This window comes from Leptopilina boulardi, unplaced genomic scaffold, assembly GCF_019393585.1.
Source record: "Leptopilina boulardi isolate dan_hultmark-lab unplaced genomic scaffold, ZJU_Lbou_2.1 LbouV2_255, whole genome shotgun sequence".
NCBI lineage: Eukaryota > Metazoa > Arthropoda > Insecta > Hymenoptera > Figitidae > Leptopilina > Leptopilina boulardi.
The window spans coordinates 1789731-1806914 of NW_026137813.1; the positions used below are offsets into that span (position 1 = coordinate 1789731).

Genomic DNA, 17184 nt, shown 5'->3' on the forward strand with positions numbered 1-17184 from the left:
GGATCATTATAAACTGTTTTGCAAAGTAATTTATTGTTTTCTGAGAAAGATTTTTAATATTAATTATCTCGAAACGTGAGGTTTCATCGCGAAAGTTCCCTTAATTTACAGTAGTTTATCCGGTCCAGGGTGAAAATAAATTGAGGCCATCGTGCCACATCATTTGACTCACGACTCAAACCTGACCAGGAATGCGGGAATTCCTTTACGTATATAGTTTCAAGTTTCTACCTTTCTTTCGATATATATATATATATAAAATCACCGTTTTCCACTTTTTTCACAGCTCAAGTTAAAGATTATTTTTATTGAAAAAAAAATCTGTCAAAATTAATATTTTCACATCTGAAAAAATTTTTTTTTGACAATTTTTCAATATTTTTTTTTTATTTCATAAAATTTGCAATTTTAATTATGTTTACCTTTTTTTAAAAAATTATGCAAATTGATTAAAATAATTGCGTAATTTTTTTTTAAATATCCTAATATAATTGTAATAAATAATAATATATAAATAAATAATTATAATAAATATAATTATTAATTAAAATTAAAAATTATAATAATAAATAAATAATAAAAAAACTGATTTAAAATAAATGTAAAGGTGTATAAATTAATTTACATGAAATTTCAATTTCAAAACTATAAATTTATAATTTTTTTTACGCAACCTTCTTTCGAATTTAATGCTATTTAGTTAATTTTCCCAGGGACGTTAAAAAATGTAGACACTCGAGAAAAATTAAAGTCGATTAATTGAATACAGAACTAATAAAAAAAAAAACCTATCTCCTTTTCTAAAACACCCTTTTCTTTTTGAATTTCCCGCAATAGTTACGCTCCTGAAACGATTCACATCGGAAATAACCGATTTGTCCACGCGGACACCCGAAGCGATACGAAACGAATAAGCGGGTAAATTCGTACGGTTTCGGTTCATTTCGTTGCTATATGTTATTCGCTCCATTGGTTATACCGTTTGCCTTTACTGTATACATATCAGGGGGGAATTCGCGAATCATCACAGTTGTGTCTCGCGTGTTTGTCACTGCGTACGTGTGACACAAAACAATAAGAAACATTTGTTTATTGTTTGAACATTTTTTTTTTTCAATACGAACACTGTTTTCCCAGCATGTGGTGTAAAAGAAAAATAAGAGGTTAACTATATAAAGTCATCTGATAAATCCGCGGTCATTCAATATCTATTCTATTCCAGTCAATGTTCGATAACATTTTAAAGAAATCAATGTCTGATTAAAAATTTCTTTTGACAGTTCAAATAACTTAAAAATGTGCATTTAAAATTCATCGATTTACAATTTCTATATTATTTATAATAATGAAAATTTGACATTTTGGAAAATAGTGCAAAGTTTCGGTTTTTCTAACGGACTGTCAGTTATTGTGAAATATGTAACAAGAAAATTTTTTTTATGTACCTAAAAAGAATTGAAGTGTCACGTACAAATTGACTGATTTGGAGAAATTTGAAATTTACAAATTTTTTCACTTGGACGATTTTGTAAATCAAAAACAAAGAGAGAGAGAGATTGTTGACGTTTGGAGGAAAAAAAAAGCTATGCGGGACAATTGACTCGTAAGTTTTGTTTTTTAATATTTTGATTGTAAATAATCTTATTTCCTCCAAAACAGAGAATTTTTAAATTAGCGTAATTCATTCTTTAATTTAATCATTAAAAATGTATATTTTTTTTCGTTGGAATTAAATTATTTAAAAAGAAATTGATTCTTTATTTTAGTAATTAAAAATAATATACTGACAGGTCGATTTTTTCCATTTTCGTAAAAATAATCACAAAAAAATGATAGATATTTTTTTTTGTTATCTAATTTAATTAATTTTTTTTTCGATCTATTTTTCTTGAGAAACTGCGTGAAATTATAAACAAGAATTGTTAGGTTAGATTTGCGTCAATATCAATGTCCAATTTTTTTATACTATTCTACTAAAAACAAAGTTCCTGCATATGTTTATAAGGTTGTAAAAGTAATTTTTCTCCTTATATTGCAAAAAGAAAGTACACCAGTAAATACATACTTTACAAGTGTTTTATATATATATATATAACGTTATACTGGAATAAAAGGAGAGCGTGAGATTTCTTTCCTTGCATTTTACAATCTTATTTTTCATTCTCGTAGACGCACCTTTATAAGATAATTCAATTTATTCTATTACAATCCATAATAGTAGGTGCTATGTTTTAATTACTAAATTATATTAATATATTATGCAATAATTCCCATGGAAAAATGCGCGGATGACAACTTTCGCGATTCATCATTTTAATATATAAAAAAGATCACGATTTTGTTTTTTATTTTAAATAATTTCGAATTTTTTTATATTCAATGAAATTATAATGCATTATTGTTTATATAATTATTTTTATTAATAATTTATATTATCAAAAAATATAGAAAATTTTACACATGACTCTGAAATTAATAATAACGTTTGCGTCTATAGTTCTTGAGATAAGATATTTCTGGAATTTCTTATATATATATACGTATTTCCATTTTATTCTCACCCGATGAATTAATTATTAGCTATATATGTATATTAACGATATTACCTCACAAAAGTCAAACGTTTTGTAATCATTTTAGCGACCAGTATAGTGTACGTATATTAAAAACATTTGCATTACATTCCATATATATGTTTTTTTTCTATCGAGAAAATTTTATATTTATCTGATCAGTATTTATTACATAATATTTTCTATATATCTTTCGATACATATCATCGATCTTTAACTGTGTTTCTAATTATGGCGATTTAAACAATAATATTAATTATTTATTGTTTGTTTTGAATTTTAAAAAAATTGATAATTACATAATTAATTAATTAACATTTTTAATAATTAATTAATAATTCTAATAATTCATTATTAATTAAAATAATTTAAATTAATTATTAATTCTAATTATTAATTACAATAATTAATTAATAATTTTTTTTTTTTGATTTTATTAGATTATATAATATAGTGAATTGTTGAGATGTAAATCGTCAGTAAATTAAAGATCCAGTTAGAAGGATTCTATATAACAAAACAGCTGTAATGTATATAATATGCAAGTACGGAACATACGGTTGATGAGTTTGTACAGTAAATATAAACGCGATTTTTATTGTTAAATGTGATAACGGTAATGGTATACACTCTTCTTTTTATCTCTCCAAGAATTTCTTTAATATCAATTTTATATCCGGTTTCCGAAATAAAGAAAATTTTTCATTCTAATGGATTTCGTAATTATTCCCGTATTATGTGTCCCTGAAATTTTAAACTTTCAAACGAAGCTGAAGTACGCAACGTTTATATAAACGATTTTTAAAGAAATAATTTTTTAAAATAAAAAATTCTATAATTTTTTACCTAAAAATTATTTTTTTATAATTTGTTGATTAATAAAAAATACAAGAAATATTTTTTAGACAAAAAATTATAGAATTTTTCATTTTAAAAAATTATTTCTTTAAAAATCGTTTATATAAACGTTGCGTACTTCAGCTTCGTACTTTCAAGTTATAGATTTTTTTTTCAAAATATTTTATTTTTTACATTATTTATTTTTTATTTATTAATTATTATTTATTATTTTATTATTTATTAATTATTATTTTTATTTATTCAATTTTTTTGTTTTACTATTATTTTTAAATATATATAATATTTTGACACGATTTTCGAAAAAATTAAATAATTAAATTAATTAATTAAATAATAATAAATAATTAAATTAATTTTTGTATTCACAAATTTTATAGTAAATTAATTTATTTGAAGAAGCAAATGTTTCAATTTTAACTTTTTTTTTTTTTTTGAAGAAAAAATATTTTTTTTCTATGCAAATTATAATTTTTTGTTTGAAAAAATTTAGGCAAGGATTTTTCGATCAACATAAATTTATAAAAGAAATATTTGTATAAGGAAAAATTTTTATTATTTTTCGTGTGAAAAATATTTATTTTTATAATCGTTGATTATAAATATTATAAACATTACAGACGTGATTTTTTTTTCGCATTTGAACGTTTCAAAATTTTAGAAACCTTTTTCTATAACAAAAAAAAAATTAAAGTTCAACTTTTAATTAATTTAAAAGGAAATTTTTTTATTTTGCTTGAAATTATAATTTTGAAAAAAAAAATAAATTGACAACTTTGCAATAATTTTGTCTTTTTTTATCTAATCTAAAAAATCGACTCATTTCTATTCATATAATATATATATATATAGATTTTAACAATGTCTTTGACTTCTTTGTATATATTTATAGATTTTAATCTTTATGATATTCGATTTTTATGTTGTGTAAAAGTAACAAACAATGAAATTTACATTAATTTCTTATTAATAAATAAAATTTTAAAGAAAAAAATTTTTTTTTTATTAAGGATTATTTAGGATGAAATATATTTTTTACTGCGAATAACAAAATAAATATAGAAAAAAAAGTCAATCATATACGAGAATTTAAATCTTACGTAAAATAATTTCAAATGATAATAATTTAGAAAGAGAAAATACAATAAAGAGAATAGTTGGTTTTATGAGATTTTACACTAATAAAGAAGTTGTTTTGTGTCTCACGGAAGATTTATAAGAATTTTTTTTTTTATTCGTATTTATATATAGTTATTCCCTTGTGAGAATTCACTTCTCTTTCTTTAATTAGATTCTAGTTGTTCTAATTGTACACGTATAAATAACTAAAAAATAGTCGTAAATTTTTTATGAAGAAAAATTGCAAATATTCAATTATTATAGTTATAATTAGAAATATAATTTATGCAATTAAAACATTTTTTATTGAAGCATTTATTATTCTTATTATCAAAAATTTTTTTTAACAATTATTAATTCGATTTTTTTATATATTCTCTAAAACTGAAATATTTTTTAAATTAATTTCTAGTTTTCTATATTATATCTTGAAAATCAACTTTAATTGATTTAATTCAAACATATTTTTAATTTTAGTTTTATTATTTAATTTTTTTAATATTTTAATTTTGTGAGACTGTCAAAAAAAAAAAAAAAATAAATAATAAATAATCTGAAAAACATGAATTAAATTATTAAATAATAAATGTAATTAATAAAAATAAATAAAATGTTTAAAGTTCTAAGTAATTAAAATTTACAGTATATTTCCAAGTATATTATTATGAATGATGAATAAAAATCAATGAAATGATTTTACTCTACTTTTTAACCAATCAATAAAAAAAAAACCCTTCTTCGCAGCCTCACACTCACTTTGAGATAAAATTTTCACAAAGTTCTCTGATGAATCACACGCACAGTCTCTAACCGGTTCTATGAATTGATAAAAAAAAAAAAAAAATTAAAAAAAAAATGTTGCAGGAGATGGAGAGAGGATGAAAGAAAAAAAACTAAGGATTCCCCTGACGAATGCACGTTAAACCGGAAGAAATCGGGATGACTCCATCGCCAACGGCGAATCGGAGTTTCCTGCACGGTGGTGAACGATCACCACCGTGTTTGAATTCCGATAAAATTATTTATGCCACTCTAGACAGTTTGGCATTGAAAAGAGCAACTCTACCACTCAAATTATTGCCAATTGATAATAATCATATTGTGGATAATTCTGGGAAAATTGATAATAATAAAGAAAAGATTATTCCAAGAAAAACGTCTTCTAGAAAGCCCAGCTTCAAGGTGAGCGCAATCTATATATTAACGATTTACACTTTCATCTTGCGCGTATATATATTTTTTTATTGCGAAAAGAAAAATTTCTATTTTTTTTATTTATATAATGCTGTACTTTTAGAACTATTTTAGTATTTTTTAATGTTCGAAGAATTTTTTACTCAGAATTAATTGTAAAAATTGAAAAGTAATTAAAATTTGAATTCAAAAACCGATTTTTGAACCATTCACGATAAATTAAAATTTTTTGAAAATAATTCAATTTTAATTTCAAAAAATCATTTTTTTTCTCTGAATTATTCAAAAAATTTTATTAAAAAAAAAATTGATTCATATAAAGAAAAAAAAAATTAACAAATAAAAAAAATTGTTTTGTAAATTCAACTTTAAAATTTAAAACACGTTTTTTTATTTATAAATATTTAAAAATGATTATTTTTCAAAATCAAATTTTGTACTGAATTAGGCTCGTCGAGAACAAACAGAAACAATTAAAAAATTTTCAAAATTACCTAGGATTCAATTTTAATAATCAAAAATAGATTTTTTTCAGAAATATTCAAAAATTATTATTTTTTAAAGAAAATTTTGTGCTAAATTCTTCAAATCCAGTTATCATTCAGAACAATTTTTTTTTGAAAAATAATAATTTTTAACTCGTTTTTAACTGAACGAAAACAATTCAGCAGAAAATTTGTTTTTGAAAAATAATAAGTTTTGAATTTTTTTTTTGGTTTTTTTTCAGCAGAAAATTTATTTTTGATAAATAATAAGTTTTGAATTTTTTTTTTTAGTTTTTTTTTTCAGCAGAAAATTTATTTTTGAAAAATAATAAGTTTTGAATTTTTTTTTAGGTAAAACTGTTTTGTTTTTTGGATTTTAAAATTTAATTATTTTAAATAATTTTTAATTTTTTGTGAATAATTTTGTGTTCTAATTATTATTTTTTCAAAAAAACTGTTTACAGCACAAATTGGCACAAAAATATTATTTTTGAAAAAAAACAAACTGACGATGCTAATTTCTTGTACGTAATATTTTTTAGCCTACAAATAATCTTCAAAAAAAAATTGTTGATCAAGAGACGTTGCAAATATGTTTTAAATAAAAATTATAATAATAATTTGCATAGAATAATATTTTTTCTTCTAAAAAAACATTGTTAGACAATTTTAATTTTTTATTTTAAGGGCATATCTTTGAAACCTTTAACTTTTCAATAAGAAAAATTTTTTTTTTTTTTTTTTGAGCACAGTATTGAAACTTTGTCTACATAAACTTTAAGAACTAAGCTTTCCAATTATACAAGTGGACAGATAAAACAAGTTGTCTTCAAAAAGTTATAAATATTTAAAATTGAGAATTATTTTTAACCTGTAACAAAAAAATATTCAACAGGTGTTTGCTTTTTAGGATAAAAAACAGTTGAAGGGAATTTTCTAAGGGGTTATAATTTTAAAAAGCAATAAAATTCGTTTAATATTTTCAATATTTATATGAATAATAAAATACTGAAATAATGCACTTGGTATAAAAGCATGTGTCAAAAATTAACTAGATATATAAATTTTTTATTTGAATATTTACATTACATTTTAAAATAGATTTTTATTATAGTGAATTGTTTTAAAAATGTAAAATTGTAATTTTTAAAATTTACCATACGATTTTCATAGACTATTTTCTACTTAAATTTAATATTCGTAAACTTTCCAATTTCTTTTCTCTTTTTTCCTTTTCTATTTTTCTTTTCTCTCGCATCTTATCTTTTTTCAGAATGAATTTTTTTGGATCCATTTTTGTGTCTCGAAATAAACATTAAAACTTAACCTTCAGGTTTTAATAATTAATGACAGTTTCTATAAAAAAAATTATAATCGGCAACTTCGTACATAACAATTTCCTTCTAAAAAATTTCGGTCGATTACGGTCGACCGTAATTGATGAATATTTTTACATTATCTTTGCAATAAAGTATTTTTTCTCGAAGCACATTCACGGGATGTTAAATGGCACATGTGAAAATATATACAAGTACTTTTCGAATACTTTTATATGATTTTCATGAAGTATCACTCGTATTACGGTTGTTTTCAAATTTTGTCCACGCGTGTTTTCGTTTATATAACTTATAATAATTTTTTGAAAACATGAAGCACATCAATTTATTATGTCTCAAAATAATTATAGTAGCTTGATCTTTGATTTCCCATAAGTTATTTTAACGTGCCGCTTGTCTTATAAAAGAAAAATCATAAATACGATGCTTACGGTAGAAAAGGTTAAAAGTGAGGGACAACTTTTAAAAGCTTATAAATTTTTTCACAATTAATAAAATATTAATTTCCCTGCGAAAATGTGTTCACCGATTAATTAACATTGAAAAACCATATTTCAGAATTAGTAATTTTTATTAAATCTAAAACTATATCGTTTAAAGCATCAGAAAGTATGGTTAAGGACAAGTAGACATTGTTAAAAATCGCGTATTAAAATTGAAATAATTATTTATGTATTTAATAAATTAAAGTGGAATCTTTTGGAAATGATTGATTGTATCAAGCATTAATATTTCCAACAAAAACCAACGAAAAATTTATTAAAATTACCAAAATATATGCGAGGGACATTAAAGTTAAAGGTTCTAGAGATATGCCCTTAAATAATTTCAGTTTCTTTGATAAAAAAAAATAATTCTATTTCTTGATTTTTCTATTATTAAATTTATCATTACATCAAAAAAACAAATTACTTAAAAATCAACGTTTGAAAAATGTTATCCAAGTAAAAATAAATTTGACTGAAACCAAAAAAATCATATTGAAATTCTTGATTAAATTATATAATTTTTTAAAGATTATAACCACATCAAGCTGTTCTTTTCATCTGTTTTTAGCTATCTGTTTAATTTTTTTTTTATTATGTTAATAATAATTTTTATTTGCAAATAATTAATAACTTTTGAAGAACAAAATGTTTTTCCATTGAGAAATTTGAGATTGAGAGCTCATTCTACAATATTTACAATATTTTTATAATATTTCTAAAAATGTTTATTTCAATATTATAGTAATCGAAATTTGTAATTAATACTTAATAATAATCGTTAACAAATATTTATTTCAATCGTAAATATAGTTTTTATTCGGAAAAAGTAATGATAACATTTTTATTACAGATTAAAATCGGTTTAAGTTTTCTTCATCTAATTATAATTTCGAACTTTTTATTTATTCAAGGTTCCAAATTTAACGAGGTTTTTTCGCAATTCTTGTGAGAATACTTTATACTTTATATTTTATTACTTTATAAATTTTATAATCTTTTATAAAAAAATATAATGTTTTGATAAATTATTAATAAATATTGACATAAAAGATTCGATGATGAAATTGGAATTAAAAAAATTCGAAAAAAATTTTTTGTATTGTATATTTATATTATTATTATATATATTTTTATTAATATTTGAAATAAAATAAAAATTATGAGCTTCTCTTTATCAGTTTTAAGATAAAATGAATCTTTTTATAAGATTGTTGAATTTTTATTTATTTTTTTTTATTTTAAACATTTATCGGAAAATTATTGACGATACGATTTTGTTTTTCTTTTCTTTTTTTTTCATCGTTATTACAAATCTAGCAAAAAGGTTTAGTGATAATAACTGTTGAAAGGCTACTTAAGATACCTGTTTTGCTACGCCAAAGAACAATTGAATTATAGGCTTTTAATCTCAAGACAAGAATACAATTTCTGATAATGATGTAATTTTCACATCGAGATTCATTACGTCAAAAGAAAAATTTTTCTATAATTTTTTTACCGTATAAATTTAATTAAATGGACGTTTAAACAATTACTAGTTTGAAGAGAGAGAGAGAGAGAGAAAATTTAAAAAAATATTATTTTGGTTCAGTAAAATAATTTTATTCAAAATATTAATTTATTCTCGAATTTATTCCAAACAGTAATTTTAATTTAATTTTTTTAATTCCAAAGTATTTTTCCCCTTTTTTTCAATAATTTTAATTTCTATTTATTTAATCATAAAAGTCACCTTTTTATTTTTAATTTTTAACATCTGATTTTTTTACAAGTTTAATTATGAAAAATTAAATTTAAAAATTATATTTTTTTTAATTCCTATATTTTTTTTGTGAAAAAAAAAGAAGTAAAAATGTAAAAAATTTATATTTTTATCATTTTTTCAATTGACAAATTTTTTTAATCTGCGGATAAAATTGAAATTATCCTATTAATAATAATTTTATGATAACTTTCGATTTTTTTCACTTCTTTTGATAGAACATTTTTTTTTTCAAATATTTTTCTATTTTTTTTTTTTCTATTTACTTTAAACATGTTCGCGATTGTGTCAACCTTCAACGCAACATCTGCGTTGTAGATATATATCGAGAAGAGACCCGTTACAAGAGTAAACATTCACCATTCGCCGCGTTTCTAACAATAAGTATGACTTCTCTAAGTTTTAACGGTATTATTACCTCGCGATCTTGATCGCAATGCTTTTATCAAATTAAAATGAAAAAAAAAAAAAAAATTTCCCCCTTTTTCTCAGTCTTTATTTTAAACAATAGGGAAATAATGATATTCAACAAAAATGCTCGACCACAATTCTCATTTGAATTCGCACATACATACTGTTGAAGTATAAAGTTCATTGTACCGCATGGTCCATATTCTTTTCTGTCGAGTTTCAATAATAACTGCAAAAATTTCTTTCCTTGTACAAACTTTTCTCAAGAATTAATTTTTACTCCATTATAACAAGGTATTTAATTATAAAAAAAAAAAAAATTCTATTTTACTTTGAAAATTTCGAAAAAATTTTGAGAATTATTTTTCTATTTTATTAAAAAAATAATTTTAACAAAAACGTCTTTTTTTAGTTGGAAAAAAATTATTTTATTGCAAAAAAAATTCACGCATTGAAATAGATTTTTTCGAAATTTTAATGAAAAAAAAAAAAAAAAACAATGGCTATTGTTTTGAAAAGAAATTTTTTTTTCGAATTTGTAAGAATTTATTATTGTTTTTATCCTGTAAAAGATGAATTTATTCACATTTGTTACTATTTTTAGCCGAAGGCCTCATTATTGGATTTAATAATTTTATGTAAATTGATTAGAGTTTGCATTTTTAACCAATTTGCAAATCAAGTTTCACCTTCTCCTTTTTTTTCTGTCAGTGCGTTCAACGATTTAGAAATCGGAAAAATAAATTCCACTAAAATTTTAGGAGGGAAAAAACGATCCGTTAAAGTTTATGATCAATAATGAGAAAACAAATTATTTTAAAAATATTATAAAATTCTAAAAAAAAATGTTTTTTTTTATAATTTGTTTGCTAAAAAAAATTGCAAATATCTTTGAGGCAAAAATTCATAGAATTTTTGTTTTGAAAAAATATTTCTCCAAAAAATCGTTGATTATAAACATTGCGAATTTTTGAATTGTAAAAAGATACTTTTGAAGCAAAATGATGTTTTATTTCCTTTATAAAAAAAAAAAATTGTTTATTTCTTCACACAAAGAAGAAGAAGAAAAAGTAATATCACGTTTGTTTGTTTGTTTGTTTTTTTTTTTTTAATAAACAAACCTTTCAATTTTTTCTCTGTTCATTGACTTTTGTATAAAAAATTTTATATTTTCGAAGTTTAAAAATATTTTAATAATTCCAATTTAAAGTTAAATTAAATTTAATTATTAAACTTTACTTTAATATTTATTTACATTAAATAATGATCAATTATATCAATATTCATATTTCATATTTAATTATTTAATTATTTATTTGTTAAAAATGCTAATAATATTATATTGTTTAAATTACAGGTTCGAACAGCTTCAAATATTCAATGGAAAATTCGTTCGCGATTAAATCAAAATACAAAAAATGACAATCAAAAGGAAATTTTGAAAAAATCCGTTTCCCTTAATCGAAGAAGTAGCAGTAAAAAATTATTAAAAGACTCAAAATTACCAATTATTATTAAACACGATTCTTGTCAAATGAAGAGCCACACATTGCCAAGGGACGTGAAATTATTTGAATCTCAAAAAAAAGTGACAAGAACAAGTGAAAAAAACAAAAAACTCAATAATGATGATGATGATGATAATTTTAATTCATCACTCATTTTAGATAGTGAATTATACGATGATGTTATTACAATTGGCAATAATTTAAATGTTAAAAAACCGGAAGTCGAACAAACTTTAGATCTGGATATTTCATCTCTTAGTATTAATAGTTATAATCTCAGCAATCAATCAGATAGTGGTTACGGTAGTAATAATAATAATAATAATACAAATAACTCGAGCAGTATTCAATTTAATGACAATGAAACGTCTAATATAAATAATAATAATATTATTATTGAAAATCAATTTATAACCGATGATAAGAGTAAAAGAAAATATAAATATTTTACAAAAAATGTTCTTCACTATGTACCAATATCAAATCATGTGAAACGTTACAAAAAATTGAGAAAAAATCGATTGAGTTTATCGCTGGGCTCATTGAAGAATAATGAAAAATTTGATTTAAATGATTCTGCAAAATGTAAAAGTCTCTCAAGAAGTGAATTAAAATATGTGACAATATCATCACCAACAAATTTTGTTCATGTTGCTTCTGCAACAAATCCAAAATTATTGATCAATTCTGACAATCCATCTTCACGTTCAAAACAAAATATTATTACACATGAACAAAAATTCGTTGATTTGAGAATTTTCAAAATGGATCAATTACATAATTCCAAAAATATGGAGAAACTTAACGGTGAGTAATTTTTAATTTAATTTTAATTAAAGAATAATTGTTCAAAGTGCATATTTAGTTATTTTTTCATTATTAGTTATTAATAATAATAATAATAATAATAATTATTATTATTATTATTATTATTATCATTAAAAATGTTAATAATTAAAATTTTATAAATTAGAAAATAATAATTATTTTCTCATTAATGTTATAAAATTAAAAGATAAAAATTAGAAATTTTTTTTTTGCATTAAAAGAAAATTTTTTTGATAATTAGAATCGTTTTTTTTTTTTTTTTTTTTGATATCTTAGGAATCTTAATTGTTAATTAACACATTTAAAACTCTTTGTAATTTCTGGTAAAATATATTATACGCTACAATGGTTCCCGGACTTGCCACTTCATAAAAAAAGAAAAACTGTTTATAGCCTAAGCCAATGATGATAATAATAATTATTATGGTTATAAAGTAAACCGCAAACTCTACCAGGATCATGTAGCAATTTTACGAGTCAATTGTTTCATCAGAATGTATATATATATATATATATATATATACATCTTGGTTGAAATTAGTATTCTAAAAGGTTTCACATCCTTGTTAAATTCTACATTTGTAAATTCTTTAAACAAATTTTTAATAATTTTTTAAATTTTAATTTATTACTATATTAATAATTAAAATTGGAATTTTTAATCATTTATAAAATTCATGAAAAAAAATTCATTTGCAAATTTTCAAACGGTCTAATTTTTTCAATTTGAGAACAATTTTTAATAAATAAAATAAATTCGACAAAATATTTTATTTACTGCATTTTATTGTTGTAAATAAAATTCAATTTTTCATAATTTATATTTTTGTTTTAAAAAAAGAGTAGGTAGCCGCAAAGTCAGAGATTTATTTCAAAAATAAAGGGACAATATATTAATAAATATTTTAGAAATAAATTAAAAAATTTAGATATTATTTGATTATTTTTTTTTTTTTTTTTGCTTCAGGTCGTCCTAGCTTCTTGCTAAGTGAAACTGACGGAAGGGGTTATGTGGAAATTAAAAAATTACCATTAACAACCGACAGCGATCCATCTTATGATTCAGTGAATGAAAATCAATCGGTGAAAGTTGAAAATTTGGAAAATAGCCAATTGAAGAACAATGATGAGAATGAGGTCGATGAAAAAATTTACGAACCAGTATCTGAATTTTCATTTTATAAAGGTTTAAAAGCAAATTCAAGTTTTCTTTGGAGCAATCGAAGGAGAAATTCGGAAAATCATGAAAATTCATCGACCAGCAATTACAATAAAGATGAAAATACGTACGAAGAATTTGACGATATTGGAATATCATTTGAGGTGAATATTTAATTAAATAAATTTTAAATATATTTTAAAGAAGAAAATTTTTCATTCTCTTTTAAATTGTAATTTATTCAAAATTAATTTAAATAACAAAAAAAAAGAAAAAAAATTGCCAAATATTAAAGTAATTAAAGAAAAATGTAATTTACATTCAAATTTTGCGAAACAATCTTAAAATTATGAAATAAAAAGAATATATATTTTTTATTTATTCATCTTTTTCGTAACTTTTGTTTAAGTATAAGAGAATTTTCAAGATTACATCTTTTGTTGATTATTGTTAATTTTAATATTATAAACATCTCATATTTTACAGTTCTGATGAAAAAAAAAAAAAAATTAATTTCGGAATTTTCACATTAATTCACGTATTATTTATAGATGTTAAATAATAAATTTCAATTTTGCGTGCAATATTCGTATATTATTACAAAAAAATAAAAATATGACAATCAGCAAAATATTCACAATTTCATCATTGTAATTACATATCAGATAAAATTTCATTAAACAATGTAACAAGTTTACTTATAATTTTTTAATACTCACTACGTGCTTGAATGTAAAAACATTATTAAAATTTAATTAATGTTTTGTAAAATCGATTAATTTTATAATTCAATAATTTGATAAAATTGAGAAAAAAAATTATTTACAATTTTTTGTTTTTTAAATTATTTTGGAAAATATTTTTCAAAATAATTTATAATTATTTTTTAGAATTATTTAACTATTTTTTTTGCATTTTATCAAAAAATTTGAATTTTTTTTTTCGTTCACAGGAAGACGATTACGATGATGTGGGTTTTCCAAATAATGAAGAATTTGAAGAAGTTTATGACGACGTTATGCCATCGTCATGTCAAATTGAACAGAATTTCTCATCAACAAGTACATTGGAGATAAATGACTATTTGATTATGAAAAAGCAAGGAGAAGATGGAAAAATTGAATTTGAAAAAAAGGAGAATTCTGAAACAAATTCAAATTATGAAAATGAAATTGTGAACAATGATTACTCGAGTGTCGACGAGGATGAAGAGATAAATGACGAGAATGAACAAGGAGTGTATGATGACGTCGATCTACCAAGTCAGGAACGTGTCAATAGCCTGTACGCAGGCTCTAGTACAGGATCTCAACCGGGGTCATCGTTGAATGGCAAGGAATCTGAGTGGGAGGATCTTGAAGACACGAAACCCTCTTTACTTGCGCCAAAGAGAAACGTCACGTGGTGAGTGGCATTTCAAATTCTTTTCACAGTAATATTATCCACTCAATAAAGTCTCAGTAGTTCACATTCTATACTTTTATGCAATAATAATACATTTCTAATATGAAGTGTATTCAATGAGAAAAAAGCCATTTAAAATTTTTAATTATTGTATTGGTTTAAATACTTTGGTAAATTTTTGTTCTATACGAAAGTAAAAAATCTCTAAAATATTAGCACATTTAAAAAAAAAGTTATAGAAAGTAATAGGGTTTAAAATTTTTCCATTTAAAGAAATATTGTTACTTTAAAATTTCTTTAACTATGACAAAACTTTATGGATTTTAATTTATAAATAGAAATTATTTAACAATTATTTATTTTAAAAAGGCAATTTTTGCTTTATTGTTTACGTTAAAAATGCATATTATTATTTTAATTAAATTTATTTGTTACCTTAGTAACCAGGTAAATTTTGTCTTTTTTTTACAAAAACAATTATTGCCTATTGCTTTTTTAACACGGTAGAAATTGACGTTTTAAAAAGTTAATTTTAAATTCTTTTTTTCTCAGTGCCATTTTTATGTATTTACATATAGTTTGTTGGAAAAAAAATTTCAGAATTTCAATAAAAATAACAAAAAAAATTTTTAAAACAGTAGCAATGAGGTGAAAAATAAACAATAAGAATTAAATTTGAAAAATTGCAATTTCAAAATAAAGTCAATTTAAAATTTAATTTTAAAATTCAAAGAAAATTTAATTAAAATGGTATTTGAAATTAATTAATTATTATTGATTTTTAAAAAATGGAAAAATTTGAGATTTCATGTTCTAGGTAAAATTATTCGTTTTAGAAATTGTTTAGAAAGCTGTGATTTCATTTTAATATGAAGGCAATGATAATATCAGAGTTACTTCATTATCCAACCGGAGACTTAATGGCGTGACGGTCCATCTTTATTGTTTCAACGAAAACAATAGTACTTCGCAAACATTTGAAATTAATAGCTTTTTCTTCTATGTTCGAGATGAGATACATTTAACAAAAAAAAATTTAATATATCATAATTGCAAAAAATTTTTATCTTCCAATGGAACTACACACTTTATATCAAATATTTTTTAATTTCTTTTTTTTCCTCCTAATTTCCATTTTCTAATAATGTTAAATTTTTCTTTTTTAATTATTATTAAAAATAATAAAAAATAATTCTAATTATTATCTTGAAAATGAGCCAAAAATTTTGAAAGTTCAAATGAACGAAATTTTTTTTTTTTTGCATCTTTAAGTACGAATTTTATTACAAAATATTGTTTTAAATATCTAAAAAGAAGTTATTAATTTAATAATTATTTAATTTACTGTTTTATTTTACATGGCCATTATAATTTTTAATAATTTATAGATTAAAAAAAATATTTCGTTTTCATTTGAACTTTCAGAAATTTTGGCTCATATCTTGAAAAATGTCGATTTTCTTTCAATTAGAAAATTAAAATTGTTTACAATATTCAAAATTTAAATTTAGAATATTAAAAAAAAAGGGAAAATTAGAAAAGGAATTTATTCTTGTTTTTTTGATCTAAATATTGAAAGTGGATTATATTTTATTGTTTCTAAAAATTTCATTTATAATAATTTATTTTATTTATAATTTTTTAGCGCACGAGGTGGAGATACTCATGGGACTCCAAGTAAAAAAAAATTGGGACAAAAATATTTGCGAAAAATGAGAGGACAACGAACAAAAGTAACACGGAAAAGTTCCGGAAGGTCTTCAAGTCAAACAATATGCGATCGTGTTGTCCTCTTTGGTAAGTAAAACTATAATGAGAAAGTTTGCAACAACATTTTATTACTATATACATACAATAATTCAAGTGACTTACATAATACACACTATGGGAAAGCCATTGACGTCTTTGAAATCACTTTCTGAATTTGAAAAGAACTTCTTTTCTATTTTTAAAAGTCAATTTTATTTATATTCTAAATATGGAAAAAATAGTGAAAATTTTATTTTTTTTTTCTTCTTTTTCTCGCCAAAGTTTAGTTGAAACAAAAAATTTCTCCTG

At 21.9% G+C, this 17184-nt stretch overlaps 1 protein-coding gene across 1 annotated transcript in view; it reads left to right on the forward strand.

The window, feature by feature from the left end:
• The first annotated feature begins 972 nt into the window (after positions 1 to 972).
• Positions 973 to 17184, forward strand: part of LOC127280833 (probable serine/threonine-protein kinase DDB_G0282963) — a 41440-nt gene continuing 25228 nt past the window's right edge. The window contains exons 1-6 of the mRNA XM_051304116.1: positions 973 to 1603; positions 5415 to 5732; positions 11585 to 12542; positions 13531 to 13886; positions 14675 to 15126; positions 16772 to 16923. Coding sequence (XP_051160073.1) covers positions 5463 to 5732; positions 11585 to 12542; positions 13531 to 13886; positions 14675 to 15126; positions 16772 to 16923 — 2188 coding nt within the window. The 5' untranslated portion in view covers positions 973 to 1603; positions 5415 to 5462. The remainder of the gene's footprint in view (positions 1604 to 5414; positions 5733 to 11584; positions 12543 to 13530; positions 13887 to 14674; positions 15127 to 16771; positions 16924 to 17184) is intronic.